The sequence below is a fragment of the Eurosta solidaginis genome, chromosome 4 (genome assembly GCF_040869045.1).
Source record: "Eurosta solidaginis isolate ZX-2024a chromosome 4, ASM4086904v1, whole genome shotgun sequence".
Classification (NCBI taxonomy): domain Eukaryota; kingdom Metazoa; phylum Arthropoda; class Insecta; order Diptera; family Tephritidae; genus Eurosta; species Eurosta solidaginis.
In genome coordinates this window covers 160,239,883-160,252,273 of record NC_090322.1, presented here as the reverse complement: position 1 = coordinate 160,252,273, position 12,391 = coordinate 160,239,883, and the positions used below count along the sequence as shown (strand labels likewise).

General features: G+C 41.5%; 2 protein-coding genes across 12 annotated transcripts in view; one reads left to right on the top strand and one right to left on the bottom strand.

The window, feature by feature from the left end:
* The window catches only part of LOC137250553 (uncharacterized), a 136,779-nt gene extending 135,175 nt beyond the window's left edge, over window positions 1-1,604 (bottom strand). For 3 of the 10 annotated variants that reach the window (XM_067783565.1, XM_067783566.1, XM_067783568.1), the window contains exon 1: window positions 1,288-1,601. The gene's annotated coding sequence lies outside the window, so the exon portion shown is untranslated. Of the gene's footprint in view, window positions 1-861 lie in introns of all 10 variants that reach the window. The other 7 variants (XM_067783567.1, XM_067783569.1, XM_067783574.1 and 4 more) reach the window with 6 other exon arrangements.
* Window positions 1,605-5,072: 3,468 nt separating this feature from the next.
* Window positions 5,073-9,076, top strand: Nprl2 (Nitrogen permease regulator-like 2). 2 transcript variants are annotated; one of them, XM_067783563.1, is made up of 5 exons: window positions 5,073-5,267; window positions 5,575-5,826; window positions 6,406-6,526; window positions 8,290-8,426; window positions 8,485-9,072. In XM_067783563.1, exons 1-5 carry the CDS (start codon window positions 5,154-5,156, stop codon window positions 9,040-9,042), a joined length of 1,182 nt encoding a protein of 393 aa, XP_067639664.1. In that variant the 5' UTR covers window positions 5,073-5,153; the 3' UTR covers window positions 9,043-9,072. The 2 variants fall into 2 exon arrangements, with proteins under 2 accessions (XP_067639664.1, XP_067639665.1); XM_067783564.1 differs by having other exon boundaries at window positions 5,084-5,159; window positions 8,485-9,076.
* The last annotated feature ends 3,315 nt before the right edge of the window (window positions 9,077-12,391 follow it).

Here is a 12,391-nt window from a genome sequence, read left to right as displayed (position 1 = left end):
CTGGATCGAAGCGTGTTGCTCCAAGAGGGTAGTTCCGTCGTAGTAGGCAGAATTGGCACTGATACTTGTTATTTTCATTTCGTTTTGCGCCCTACGGCCTTAGTTTTTATATTTTTATGGAATAGCACTTTCTGCCGGACCAGAGTGAAGAAGATATTAACCGACTTAAATGAGGTCACTAGAAAGATATGTTGTAAGTATAGTGTGTATCTTCTCCACATACATGATATACAAAAGTTGGATATATGATAAGCCTATTACAATGGCCAGGGACAAGTAAAGAATGTCATCACATGTCTTGCTGAGCAGATCAATCTCTTTGTCTACAATATTGAAGCCCCTGTATAAGTTTTCGTCCCGCTCGAAAATTGGTGGTGTGTGGGTGAATGTTATAAAAATAGATTTTGAATTTTTTTATAAAAATAAATTTCGCATGTTCCTTCTTAACTTGTCCTAAAAAATGGCAGAACCAAGTTGTTATCCGAACACGAGGAGTGCCTCACTTCAGAATTAATTTTCATTTTCCAGGGACTTGAACCAAGGAGCTGTTGGCATAAAACAACTTGCAATAACATACCATCTCAATTTTGCCTATATTTAAAATAGTTCACCAAACTTATTATGATGCCTTAATACTGCCCACGACATATTAAACTCAACCCCCAATATTGCCCCTTTTTGTCTACGTATGTATATCTCGTCGTAAGGACAACCTCTGAAAATCTGAAAATCGACTGCTAACTTTGTCGTTGCCTGGAAAATCTAGCGAAGAAGATGTGTTCATTATTCACTTCTCTATGCATAACAGCGTCAACGCACTCCGCCAGTTTTTGAGCTAGCCTCCTATAAATCAAAAGTTACCTTTGCTTGTGAAATGAATGCACCCCGGAAGGGATATTATTCTATACGCCCATGATTTCGTACATACTTAAATGTGTGTATAGTTAGACCAGGGACAAATATGCAATGGTTCTCTTTGTAAGGTCGTCAATTATTGTATGTTGTTGTTGTTGTATCTGAAGGCTTTATGCCACTTGCCAACGTCAGTGGCTTTGTTTTGTTGTTCTTGTAAAATCGGTTTTTGCTGTCTAAAGCTGACAGGCAAAAGCATTTGATATGTAGACACACAAACACATGTACTTAAAGTACAATCAAAATTGCGGTTTTATTTTGCACCCCTCGGGCCGCCGTCTATGCAAGAAATCGTTAATGCCGTAGAGTTCAAATAATTTTTCACTTTTATTTTTAATTAATTCGTGTATATGCCACATGTGTATATTTTCTCACTTGTTTAGTAACTATCTACTTTTCTATATTAATTTCTTTTTCCACACACGCCTACATACATAGATCATTTTTCCAATCAAGTTTCATTGTTTTTGCGTTATCCTTATAACTTATACAAATATAGATACAGTTGTAAATCATTTTTCTTGATAAATGTATTTCTTTATTGTTATTGTTTATTACTTCGTATTTTCTTTCGTTGAAGTGTTTGTGTGCGCGCGCTTTTCACTTCCGTTCATTCGATCACAGTCGTTGTACACAAATCATTCATTACCGCGTTCAAGCGACCGTTTGTAATACGCTCTATTTAATGAATGTTGGCACAGGGCAGCTCTTCGCTTTTGTTTGAGTACTTTTTTAGCACGAATGCGCACATATCGCTCTCTTCTGGTGGTTTTTGTTTGGGCTATTTATTTTAATTTTTTTAATGGCTGATGGCAGCACTCTAGACCAAATTTAAGCTGAATGCACCTCTGTTTCTATGGGTTGCTGAAGCAGTTTTCATAATAACAAAAAATAGTATTGATAAAAATCTTAACGAGGATTTACATAAACGATTAGGTCGCGTCGCTTCGCTTTGACATCACTATGAGACAACAAGAGCCGTGTTTTTTTGCACGTAAATACGTCTACGTTTGCGCGTAAAAAAGCGCTTATCCTCACTTAGATAATGCTTAGGAGACCCACCTAGCGGCAACTAGCTACAGAACATGTTGTACCGAAAAACGGAGATACAAACTTCTGTTGTATATCAGTGTATAACCTATAGCTGAATCGGTAGCGGTGAATAGTGGACATATACCATTCATAGAGATAATACATAGAATTAGTGTAGAGGTGAAACATAGACACGTATTTCAATTGCATCTGAGTATAATGCGTATTGAAATTTAGGAGTACTAATTTTCTGCGCAGCAATTTCAGAAGAGTGGATAAAATTTAACGCTTAGTAGTCCATATAAAGTTTAAGCGTAAACGTGTATAGATGTAAAAAAAAAAACACAGCTAATGAAATGCCTCGCCGCTTTCTTCAAATAAATGCTTTTACCACCTTGATTCGCTTTGACAAATTAGGTAATAAGGAAACTGTATAAAGTTCGAACCTCTATGGCGATATTTTTTTAAATTGGAAATTATTTTATACTGTTCTTTTTGTCCAGCACATTATTACAAGTTGTCTTATTAGGTGGCTATATCCAAGTGAGTGAAACTTAGGGAATCACCACTGCGTTTTTTCAACGGAAACAATGAACAGTGATCCAGATAGCGATAAGAACTAAGAATTGAAATGCAACAGCGAATTCCGCCATCCCTGCAAAAATTGTTGGATTACGTGTTCCATTTTCTTCATGTTGGAGTACTCTAACAATACTCCTTTGCAATGCGTTTGCGGACCACCATCAGCCGATCATTGCTCGTTTTTTAACGACCGTGATCACGACACGATGACGATCGAACAGAGTTGCCAAAAGTAAAATATTGCATACAAATAACTGATAATACAATTTTACTATGGCAACTGCACTGGTTTTATGTATACATACTATAGTATAGAGAAATATTAGTTTCTTTATTCACGCAAATGCTGAATAACATAAGAATATTCGTAGTGAAAAATATAAAAGTTGTATTACCCCTCTTCATTACTTTCATTTTAAATTAAATTCACTCCGATAATTTTTTCCGACATAATTCCTCTTTAGTACTTTGGCATATGATCCTCTGTGGGTGCTCCGTGGAGTACTACAGTGAAAGTACTTTGGAAAGTAGTCTCACGTATGTACTCTATGGAATACTCACAAACAAAGCGAGAGTGGGATCACCTACTCCTCTCCTAGGACATCTCAATGTTAACTGGAGCACATTTTTTGTATGAATACAGATTAGTTTTGGAACACTCCTATACTCCCAAAGGAGTATTCATTACATTATTTATGGAGTACTCGCGTTTTTTGAAGGGATATGGGTCACGTTGTCCTTGTATTTGTATGTTAAATCTCTATCGGTATCTGGGTCACTGCCCATTGGAACACGGAGAGTAAGTCGTTGTGGTTTAAGGAGAATTAATGGTAACTTATAACCATAAAGCCATAACCATATAAAACAGCTGATCGAACTTGCCTTATGGCAATGTAATCGATTAATGGTGCCATACCATAACGCTAACTCGATTACATTGCTTTCCGTAAGGAAGGTGTGATCAGCTGTTTTATCTGGTTATGGCTTTATGGTTATATGTCACCATTAATTCGCCCTTTACTCTGCAGTCAAGTGGATTTTGCTAAACGCTCTGTATATAAATGCTTTGACAGCGCCATAAGATAGCAACGAAAAGCTTTGCCTCTTTCTATACTTTCAAGAGAACAAAGCGTTATAGTGAATCCTACGCCTTGTCTCAAACCCGCCGAAATTGTTTTTTTTTAACAGATCGAAAGAAAGTTTCCATTTATATTGTAATGAAAACGAAGGTCAGTATCGTCAGAAGATAATGAAGAAGCTATGCAACCAAAAACAAAGCGAAAATAAGAAAAATGAAATATAATATAAAAATTATAGCCTATCCACGTATTTCTTTGGCTTGGTAATTGTCAATATTTCACCTGTTATTTGTTCGTACACGTACATAAATTTCGTCATCTAGTGATGTTTAAGCTCGTGGCAAGCTTTCCATTTCCATATCCATATAAAACAGCTTATCCAACCAACCTTATGAAACTCACGGTAATTGGTCAATGGTACCATATAATAATGCGCTTGCTATAACCGTACCATAGCAAATCAATTGGTTTTTGCGTTTTCACCACATCTATAACTTGTAAATTATAGCTTTGATAAATAGATTGGCGCATAGTTATAGTCAAAATAAAATAGGTTTTAAATTTAGTTGTAGCTAAATTTTAAAGTTTTATTTTGACTACGATTATTCGCCGTTAACCTTTTGTATATTTTTTTACTACGGATATGTTTTGACTCTGTAAAAAGTGCGATTTGTTATTAATTTTTTGCATTTTCGTCTTTACTGTGAAATTCTCACATTTTTTTGGTCAAAGCAACAACAACCGAAGCCAAGAGATACGGTTAAGTAAAATTATAGTTATGACAATGTCACAGCACTAGACAAGATTATGTAATAGATGGCGGAGTTGTAGTTTAACATGCAGTAGCTATCACAATCGAATCTGCTGCGCAATCAGCCGCCACGTAGCCGCAGTATAAGTAAAAGTTTTATTGGTCGCTTATTGTCGCGCTCCTCTTGTCCCCATCAAGAAAGATTTTTGATTTCCATCCTTCGATATTTGATACTGAGCCCAAACCTTGTCTTTTGATACTTCCAACACAATTTTAGCAGACGAGGATCTGCCGGTTCTTTGTGGTCCAATTCAATCGTTCTAGACATGGTCGAACTAGGACCTTAATGGTGCTTGATACCGAAACGTAGCGGGTCTATATCTGGCAAAGGACGATCAACATCGATAACAATCAGCAAAACCTATGGGGGTGTCTATCGGTACATTACCAAGATCACTTTTTCAGAGAATTTCGGTGCTTTATTAGCATTCGACCCCTGTTCTAGTGTATAAGCTGAAACTGATTACATACTCAAGGCAAAAATTTTTTGAAAAGTATTCGACCATAGTAGACGCAATTAATTGATGCAATCTCTTGAATAAAATAAGCTTTTCGATACATCCTACGGTTTTTTTTTAAATGGTAAGAACACTATGAGCAACACTGCCCTTGACACTTGGCAGCACTTTCACATCAGCTGTTCTGTATTGTCAAACTTTACCGATAAGATAAACAATAATAAGGGAAAAAACAAATACCGGAAAATTAAGAAAAAATAGTAAATTGTGTTTCTAAAAATGCAAGTTAGTGATTATAACGATTATTACGAAGGTTGTGGTCGTGAAGGATTGATCCGGTGTATATTCCTCAGTGAATTTCATGCAACGGCTGGTTGCAAAATCAGTTGCCAAGTGAGTATCGCAAGGGCAAAAGCTTCTTGGCCAACATCCAAAAACGTCAGAAAAGGTGTCAATATACGCGTTTTCATGTAGATGTTCTAAGCTTGCTGATTTTTTTGTACACACGCAACAACCAATGCAGAAATATAATTTTGATTCCAAAACCGTTGTTGGACTATATCTTTCGATAAGGGCTTGTACCTTAATGTTGCTTGATACCGGATGCATATCCAGCAAAGGTCCATCAACATCGATGACACAATAATAATAACGATATTAACGCCGCCTGTTTTGACTTGCGTATGGTTTTCACTTTCAGGTACCCGCTGATTATATTAGCAAGGAGGTATTTGATGCCATCAATGTATATATTATACCAAAGCCACATTTACAAAGATGTATTCTCACTGTAAATGCGATGGACGTAAAAATTGTGGGGTATCCTGTTGGAATTGAAAATCAGCAAAAATATGCACGAAATGCTTTCCTATTTAATTTGTGCTTCGTATGCGACTCTTGGGCGCGATCGGTACAATATGAACCGGTTGTCAAAAAGCTGTCAGAGTACTTGGTGAGTTCTGATTATTTACGTAATTGAAGTTAAGAGAGTTTGTTTTAAGAGTGTTCTGCCAAAAGTGGTTAGACAATTTTTCCAGCGTGCTAAATATGTAGTATATTTAATTCTTTTTTAAATCGTATTGAATCTTTCTATAAAACGAATATATACCAACAAATATTGGTCAGATCAGTGTCTGACGACCCCGCGGCCGCCGTGGTGTGATTGTAGCGTGCTCCGCCATCCACACCGAAAATCCAGGTTTCACGCCCCGGGCAAAGTAATATCAAAATTTTATAAACAAGTTTGAGATCAGTTTTCCAACCCTTTTATTTTTAATTATTTGTTGTGGGTGTAGGTTGGCCTGTGTCTATCGAAATCCTTTCCTGCTTCAGTACCTCGTATGTTTTCCAGAATAATGGGAGAGAGATGGATGTAGAGCGATAGAGAGGTACGACGAAGAGAGCTCTCAAGACTATTTTATGGAACTGTGCCCGATTAAACAACCAAACCTTTTCCACTTGTTTGCTCAAATTTTACTTTGGAAACAATTTATGTATAAAACTCACAAATTTGATCTTTATTTTACTGTAGATAATGATGGAAGAGGAATCATGCCTTTTGTCCAAAGAAGGCGATCACAAACTAAAACTACAGACGATTTTCGAGAATGTAATAAAGGATCTAAATGAGAAAAAAGTCACGACGATAGTGGGTAAGTTATTCGTTTGTCGCTAATAGAGCTAATAGAACTCTCGACATTTTTTGAGAAGATATTTCGAAGAAACCGATACATGCTTCTCGCTGGATTCTCGAATCTCGATATTTTCGTAAAGCTCGCGAGCATCTCTGCATTATAACACAACCGAGCATTTCACAAAACCGCAAGTAAAAAATTAAAGAGGGCATATAATACTGCGAATGCAGCGACTAAACTGAATATCGAGACGCGAGCGAGCGTTATGAGTATTTCGAGATACGTGAAATCCGCGTGAAGCTGAGTTATCAAGTGTCGAAATTCTCGCTTGTGTTTGAGGAGAAATCGTCAGCTCTAATCGCTTATATCATAAACTCGCTTCCCAAGGCAGTCGGTTCTATGTACCGGAGCGACTCGGGATTTTTCCCGACCAAGGACTGTCATTTCAGTGTGACCCCATCTAATTTGTTTCGTCCCTCCCACAAATTGTCATCCTCCCAGCAGCTCCTTGCAGCAGGACTGCTCCATATTCTCTTACTCCGGGAAGGCATCGAATCCAATCCGGGTCCGTCTCCTGACCCCGGTCCTGAGAAATGGTTTTGCTGCATCTGCCGGAAAAGAATCTTTTTAGGACGGTCATACTCTGTTCAGTGTGTCTCGTGCAAGGGATGGTTGCATCGGACAGGTTGTTCGGGGGTTGATCCCAAAACCCGACGTCCACGTAACTTTTATAAATCTTTTGTGGCTCCTTGCTGTTCACGCCCAAGGGCGTCCCGTAGTCTAAGTCTAAGCGCCGCCGCCATGCCATTAGCACCCAGATAAATTGCGGTTTAAATCAATACCCTCAGCATAGAACAGTACTCGTAGCGCTAGACCTATCAAAAGCTTTTGATACGGTCAACCATGGCTCGTTACTGCAGGACCTGGAAGGGTCTACCCTTCCCCCATGTCTTAAAAGGTGGACCGCAAATTATCTGGGTGGTCGGCAGGCATCGGTGCAATTTAGAAACGAAACATCAAAACCAAGGAGAATTAAACAGGGGGTGCAACAGGGTGGTGTCCTATCCCCACTTTTGTTTAATTTCTGCATATCTAAGCTACCTTCACCACCGGAAGGAGTCACAATCGTTTCCTACGCCGATGACTGCACAATAATGGCCACAGGCCCAGGCCCAAAGATCGATGAATACCCAGAAACCTGGGCATCCCAACAGACATCTGATTGATGAACCAGCACCGCCTAGGGGCTTAAGGAGTCATCTCCGTAAGCATTTTGAGGAAATACGGCACCTGAGAACCCAGCCGTATGAAGTGAAAGAACACAAGCAGGTCCTTGGTGAACTCCATAAACAGGCGTCGGACCTTTATGCCGGGAATTGCCCGGTGAATCCAGTACTTATCGAAAATTATCCAAAACTTGCGGAAGAGGAACGCATACTCCCCAGGGAAACGCGTGTCACTCTTGCTCAACTTCGTTTTGGATACTGTAACAGGTTAAACTCTTACCTATCCAGAATCAACCCCGACATACAAAATGTATGCCCCGCTTGCAATGTGTCCCCACATGACACCAACCATCTCTTCAATTGTAATGTGGAACCAACGCCTCTAACACCCCTTTCCTTATGGTCCACCCCTGTTGAAACGGCAAGTTTCCTTGGACTCCCGTTAGAGGATATTGATGACAATTTGTGATCGGTCGCGGCTATTAGGTGGGGCGAGCATTGCTACAACAACAACATATCATAAACTAAACTAAGCACAGTATTTCTCAATCACAGAGGGCGACACAACGATTTATTTGAAAATTGTTACCCATAAACCCGATCCACCTGTTGTAAAGGATCACATGGTGCCTCTATTGTTAGTGGACTTCAAGAATACACCATTAGACAAGTGGGATTTGACAACGCAGCAGGTAAATTCCTATGGTATATAATTTCTGATATGTGCAAATATATCCTCTTTTACTCTAGATTTTCCCATACATTAATGGCATCAATCATATTGCACGCATCGCGGCGGAAGCCGATGTTGAAACGAATCTTGTTAAATCTTGCATTCAAAATTTAGCCTATTACGGCGTCGTACAATTGCTGCCAATTCTAAAGTATAGCAATGTCTATATGTGCACACAACTCTTGAAGAGTTTAATCAAAAATCCATCCTTGACTCATGCCTGCCGAAAGTATGTTGCGTTAAATCCCGACAAAACATATCCATCCATACAGAAAATCTTTCAATTTTACGCTTCAATGACACATGGCGTTACACTGCGCGCAATGTGTCAACGTTTATGTCCACAAAATTATAATATTGATGAACGTAAATTAGTGATATTTGGTTTGCAGCATAAATTTATACGTTGCATTCAAAAGTATCCAGTGTTTACTGGATCTGTGCCCTCGGGACGTCAAAAAATGTATACAGGCTTATCGAGCTTTGATGAAATTTGCTGTAAAACAGGTCTATCGCCATTTAGTATTGAAAAGGATATCGACAAGGATACTAATGTGACTGTGATATGGAAGTAAAGAAAAAATAAAATATTTTTAAATCAAAGCTTATGTTAATATCATTATATGGCATATAATCATTCTCTGGGATTTGAGCCAAACATTTTTATTTTTCAAAGATGGAGCTATAAGCAAAAAGTAATTCCTGTGTTCTGGGCCATATCCCAACATTCGTGAAACCTGTCGTTTCTTTAAAACTTTTGTGGTACTTTGCTGTTCCGGCCCCTGTATTTCGCGCCTTAGTCACCCAGAGTATCTCTTACACCCAGAGTGAAGACTGGGATGATCACGGACTTCATGCTATCCAAGATACTAAGCTTATCGCAAACGGACAGTGCCCTGGATCATCAAGGAATAGCTGCCCGGCCAGGAGATTCGAATGTAGAAATTATAAACATCTACACCCCTCCTGTTACTCACAGTCCCTGATATGGAATTCTGATCTGCAAGCCGACAATAGGGGTGAGTTGTTCGCTGATCCAATAGACTACACGGTGTTCTGCACGATAAATGGATTTGTCAAACTGCATCATCATCTCATCCGTCCACCACAATTGGTTGACACAGATCTCTTTTCCACGAAATAAAGTGATCATCTTCGTAGTCATTATGATGAGACTTAGCTGGAAGTGCCGTTTCTATGAGCATCTAGCCTTTATCAGTATAAGTTATTTAATATACAGTACTGTGCTTTATTTAGCTTTCTGGTTGATTCCATAAGGTAATAGACTGAATTTTTACTACATACACCGACAGCTATTCCCAAGGCAGTCGGTTCTATGTACCGGAGCGACTCGGGATTTTTCCCGACCAAGGACTGTCATTTCAGTGTGACCCCATTTAATTTGTTTCGTCCCTCCCACAAATTGTCATCCTACCAGCAGCTCCTTGCAGCAGGACTGCTACATATTCTCTTACTCCGGGAAGGTATCGAACCCAATCCGGGTCCGTCTCCTGACCCCGGTCCTGAGAAATGGTTTTGCTGCATTTGCCAGAAAAGAATCTTTTTAGGACGGTCATACTCTGTTCAGTGTGTCTCGTGCAAGGGATGGTTGCATCGCACAGGTTGTTCTGGGCTTGATCCCAAAACCCGACGTCCACGTAACTTTTATAAATCTTTTGTGGCTCCTTGCTGCTCACGCCCAAGGGCGTCCCGTAGTCTACGCCTAAGCGTATCCCCACTACCTTCCAGCAGCTTCGCTGCTCAGCAAGCCTCAACCAGTACCCGCTGCTGCTCGCGCCCCACGGCGCCAACAACTCAAACAGCTGATACCACTCATAACTACTACCTTCGTAGTAGAGCTGGTAGCAATGCTGAGCATCAGCCCCTGCCCCCGTCTTCTTCTCCCCCCTGTTGTTGTTGTTGTTGTTGTAGCGATACGGTTGCTCCCCGAAGGTTTAGTGAGTGATCGATGTGATGGTCCTTTGCCGTTTACAGATCCGGTACGCTCCGGTAACACAGCATCATTAAGGTGCTGGCCCGACCATCTTGGGAACGATTTATATGGCCACATTAAACCTTCAGGCCAATCCGGTATTTTAGTCGCCTCTTACGACAGGCATACCTACCGTGGGTATATTCTAACCCCTGACCCCTCTTTTCTGGCAGCAATCGTGCAGGTCAGAGAAACAGACTCTTAGTCCCTGCCTCCGTTTGCACCGTCTGCCAGCACAGAATATATAGGTTTGCGACATCCGCTCAATGCAGCTCCTGCCTTGGGTGGTGCCACTTTCCTAGATGTTCTGGTCTCCGCGACGGCAACCCCTCGACGGGCTTCATCGCGCCATGTTGCCAGGTCGCAAACCCAAATCATCCGGGTACCCCAATGCTTGCCCAAGGGCGCCCAGTCCCAAGGCCACAACAGCAATTGCGTCCTGGCCTTCCACAACCTAGGCGTAGTCACCCGTCACTTACCCCTAGAGTGGCGGCGTCACCCCTCATGCACTTCAAAATTCTGCAGTTCAACTGTAATGGACTAACTGGGAAGATTACGGAGATAGTCGATTTCATGAAGCGGCACAACATCCGCATTGCTGCGATTCAAGAGACTAAACTCACAGCAAGATCTGCATTGCAGACCTGCTCTGGTTATAATGTCCACAGGAAAGACCGCGAGAGCGGAAATGGAGGCGGCCTCGCGTTTATTATACACCACTCTGTGCAATATTATATATTTGATCCTGGCATCGACAGCAGGGACAATGTCTTAGAACGTCAAGGCCTATCTGTCCGGTCAGGCGATGCAAATCTAGAAATCATCAACATCTACATCCCTCCTGTCACCTGTTGCCCCAGTGGATACCGCCCTAATATCGAGGCCTTACTCACTGGCAACAATCGCACTTGCGGGCGGACAGTAGGGGTGAGATGTTGGCGGATCAAATAGACGAAACGACGTTCTGCACAATAAACGGAGACGCCCCCACACGTATGGTAGGAAGCTGTCATAGCTCGCCAGATATCTCAATCGTGAGCGCAGAACTCGTAAACTGCGTCAACTGGCAGCCGATGGTAACACTGGCATCCGACCACCTGCCCATACTTATTTCGTTCGAGCGTACCGCCGACTTCATCGTCACCGGAAAACGCACTTTCATAAACTTCAAAAAAGGAAAGTGGGAAGAATATAAATCTGCAACAGACAGCAGCTTTGCTGCCCTCCCTATCCCGACTGATGCCCGCCAAGGGGAGCGTGCCTTCCGTAAGGTCATTGAATCCGCCTCGGCACATTTCATTCCCGCCGGGAGAATTCCCGAAATCCGGCCCACTTCCCGGCGGAGGCCGCGAGCTTAGCGGGGGAACGCGACCTTATAAGACAGCTTGATCCAGGCGACCCCCAAATAAGGGATATAAACCAACGCATCAGGTTGCTTGTGGACGAACACAAGCGGGCGAAATGGGAAGAGGTTGTAACCTCTCTACCGGTGTAGGTAAACTTTGGTCCACCGTAAAGTCCCTATCAAATCCGACTAAGCACAAAGACAAAGTTTCCACCGCCTTTGGCGATAAGGTGCTGTCGGATGCGAAAAAATGCGCGAGCGCTTTCTGCCGACAATATATAATGCATCCTACGGTCGACAAAGATAGACGGAGAGCCAATAGACACGCACATAAACACAAACTCAGCGCGTCACCAATTACCATCACCGCTAGAGAGGTTGAGGACGCCATTGGTCGCGCTAAACCATCCAAAGCAGTGGGCCCAGACGGCATAGCCATGCCGATGCTTAAAAACCTAGGGAAAGAGGGTTTCAAATATTTAGCGCATGTCTTCAACCTGTCTCTTTCCACCTTTGTCATACCCGAGAAATGGAAAATGGCCAAGGTGGTCCCGCTACTAAAGCCTGGGAAACCAGCTAACGTAGG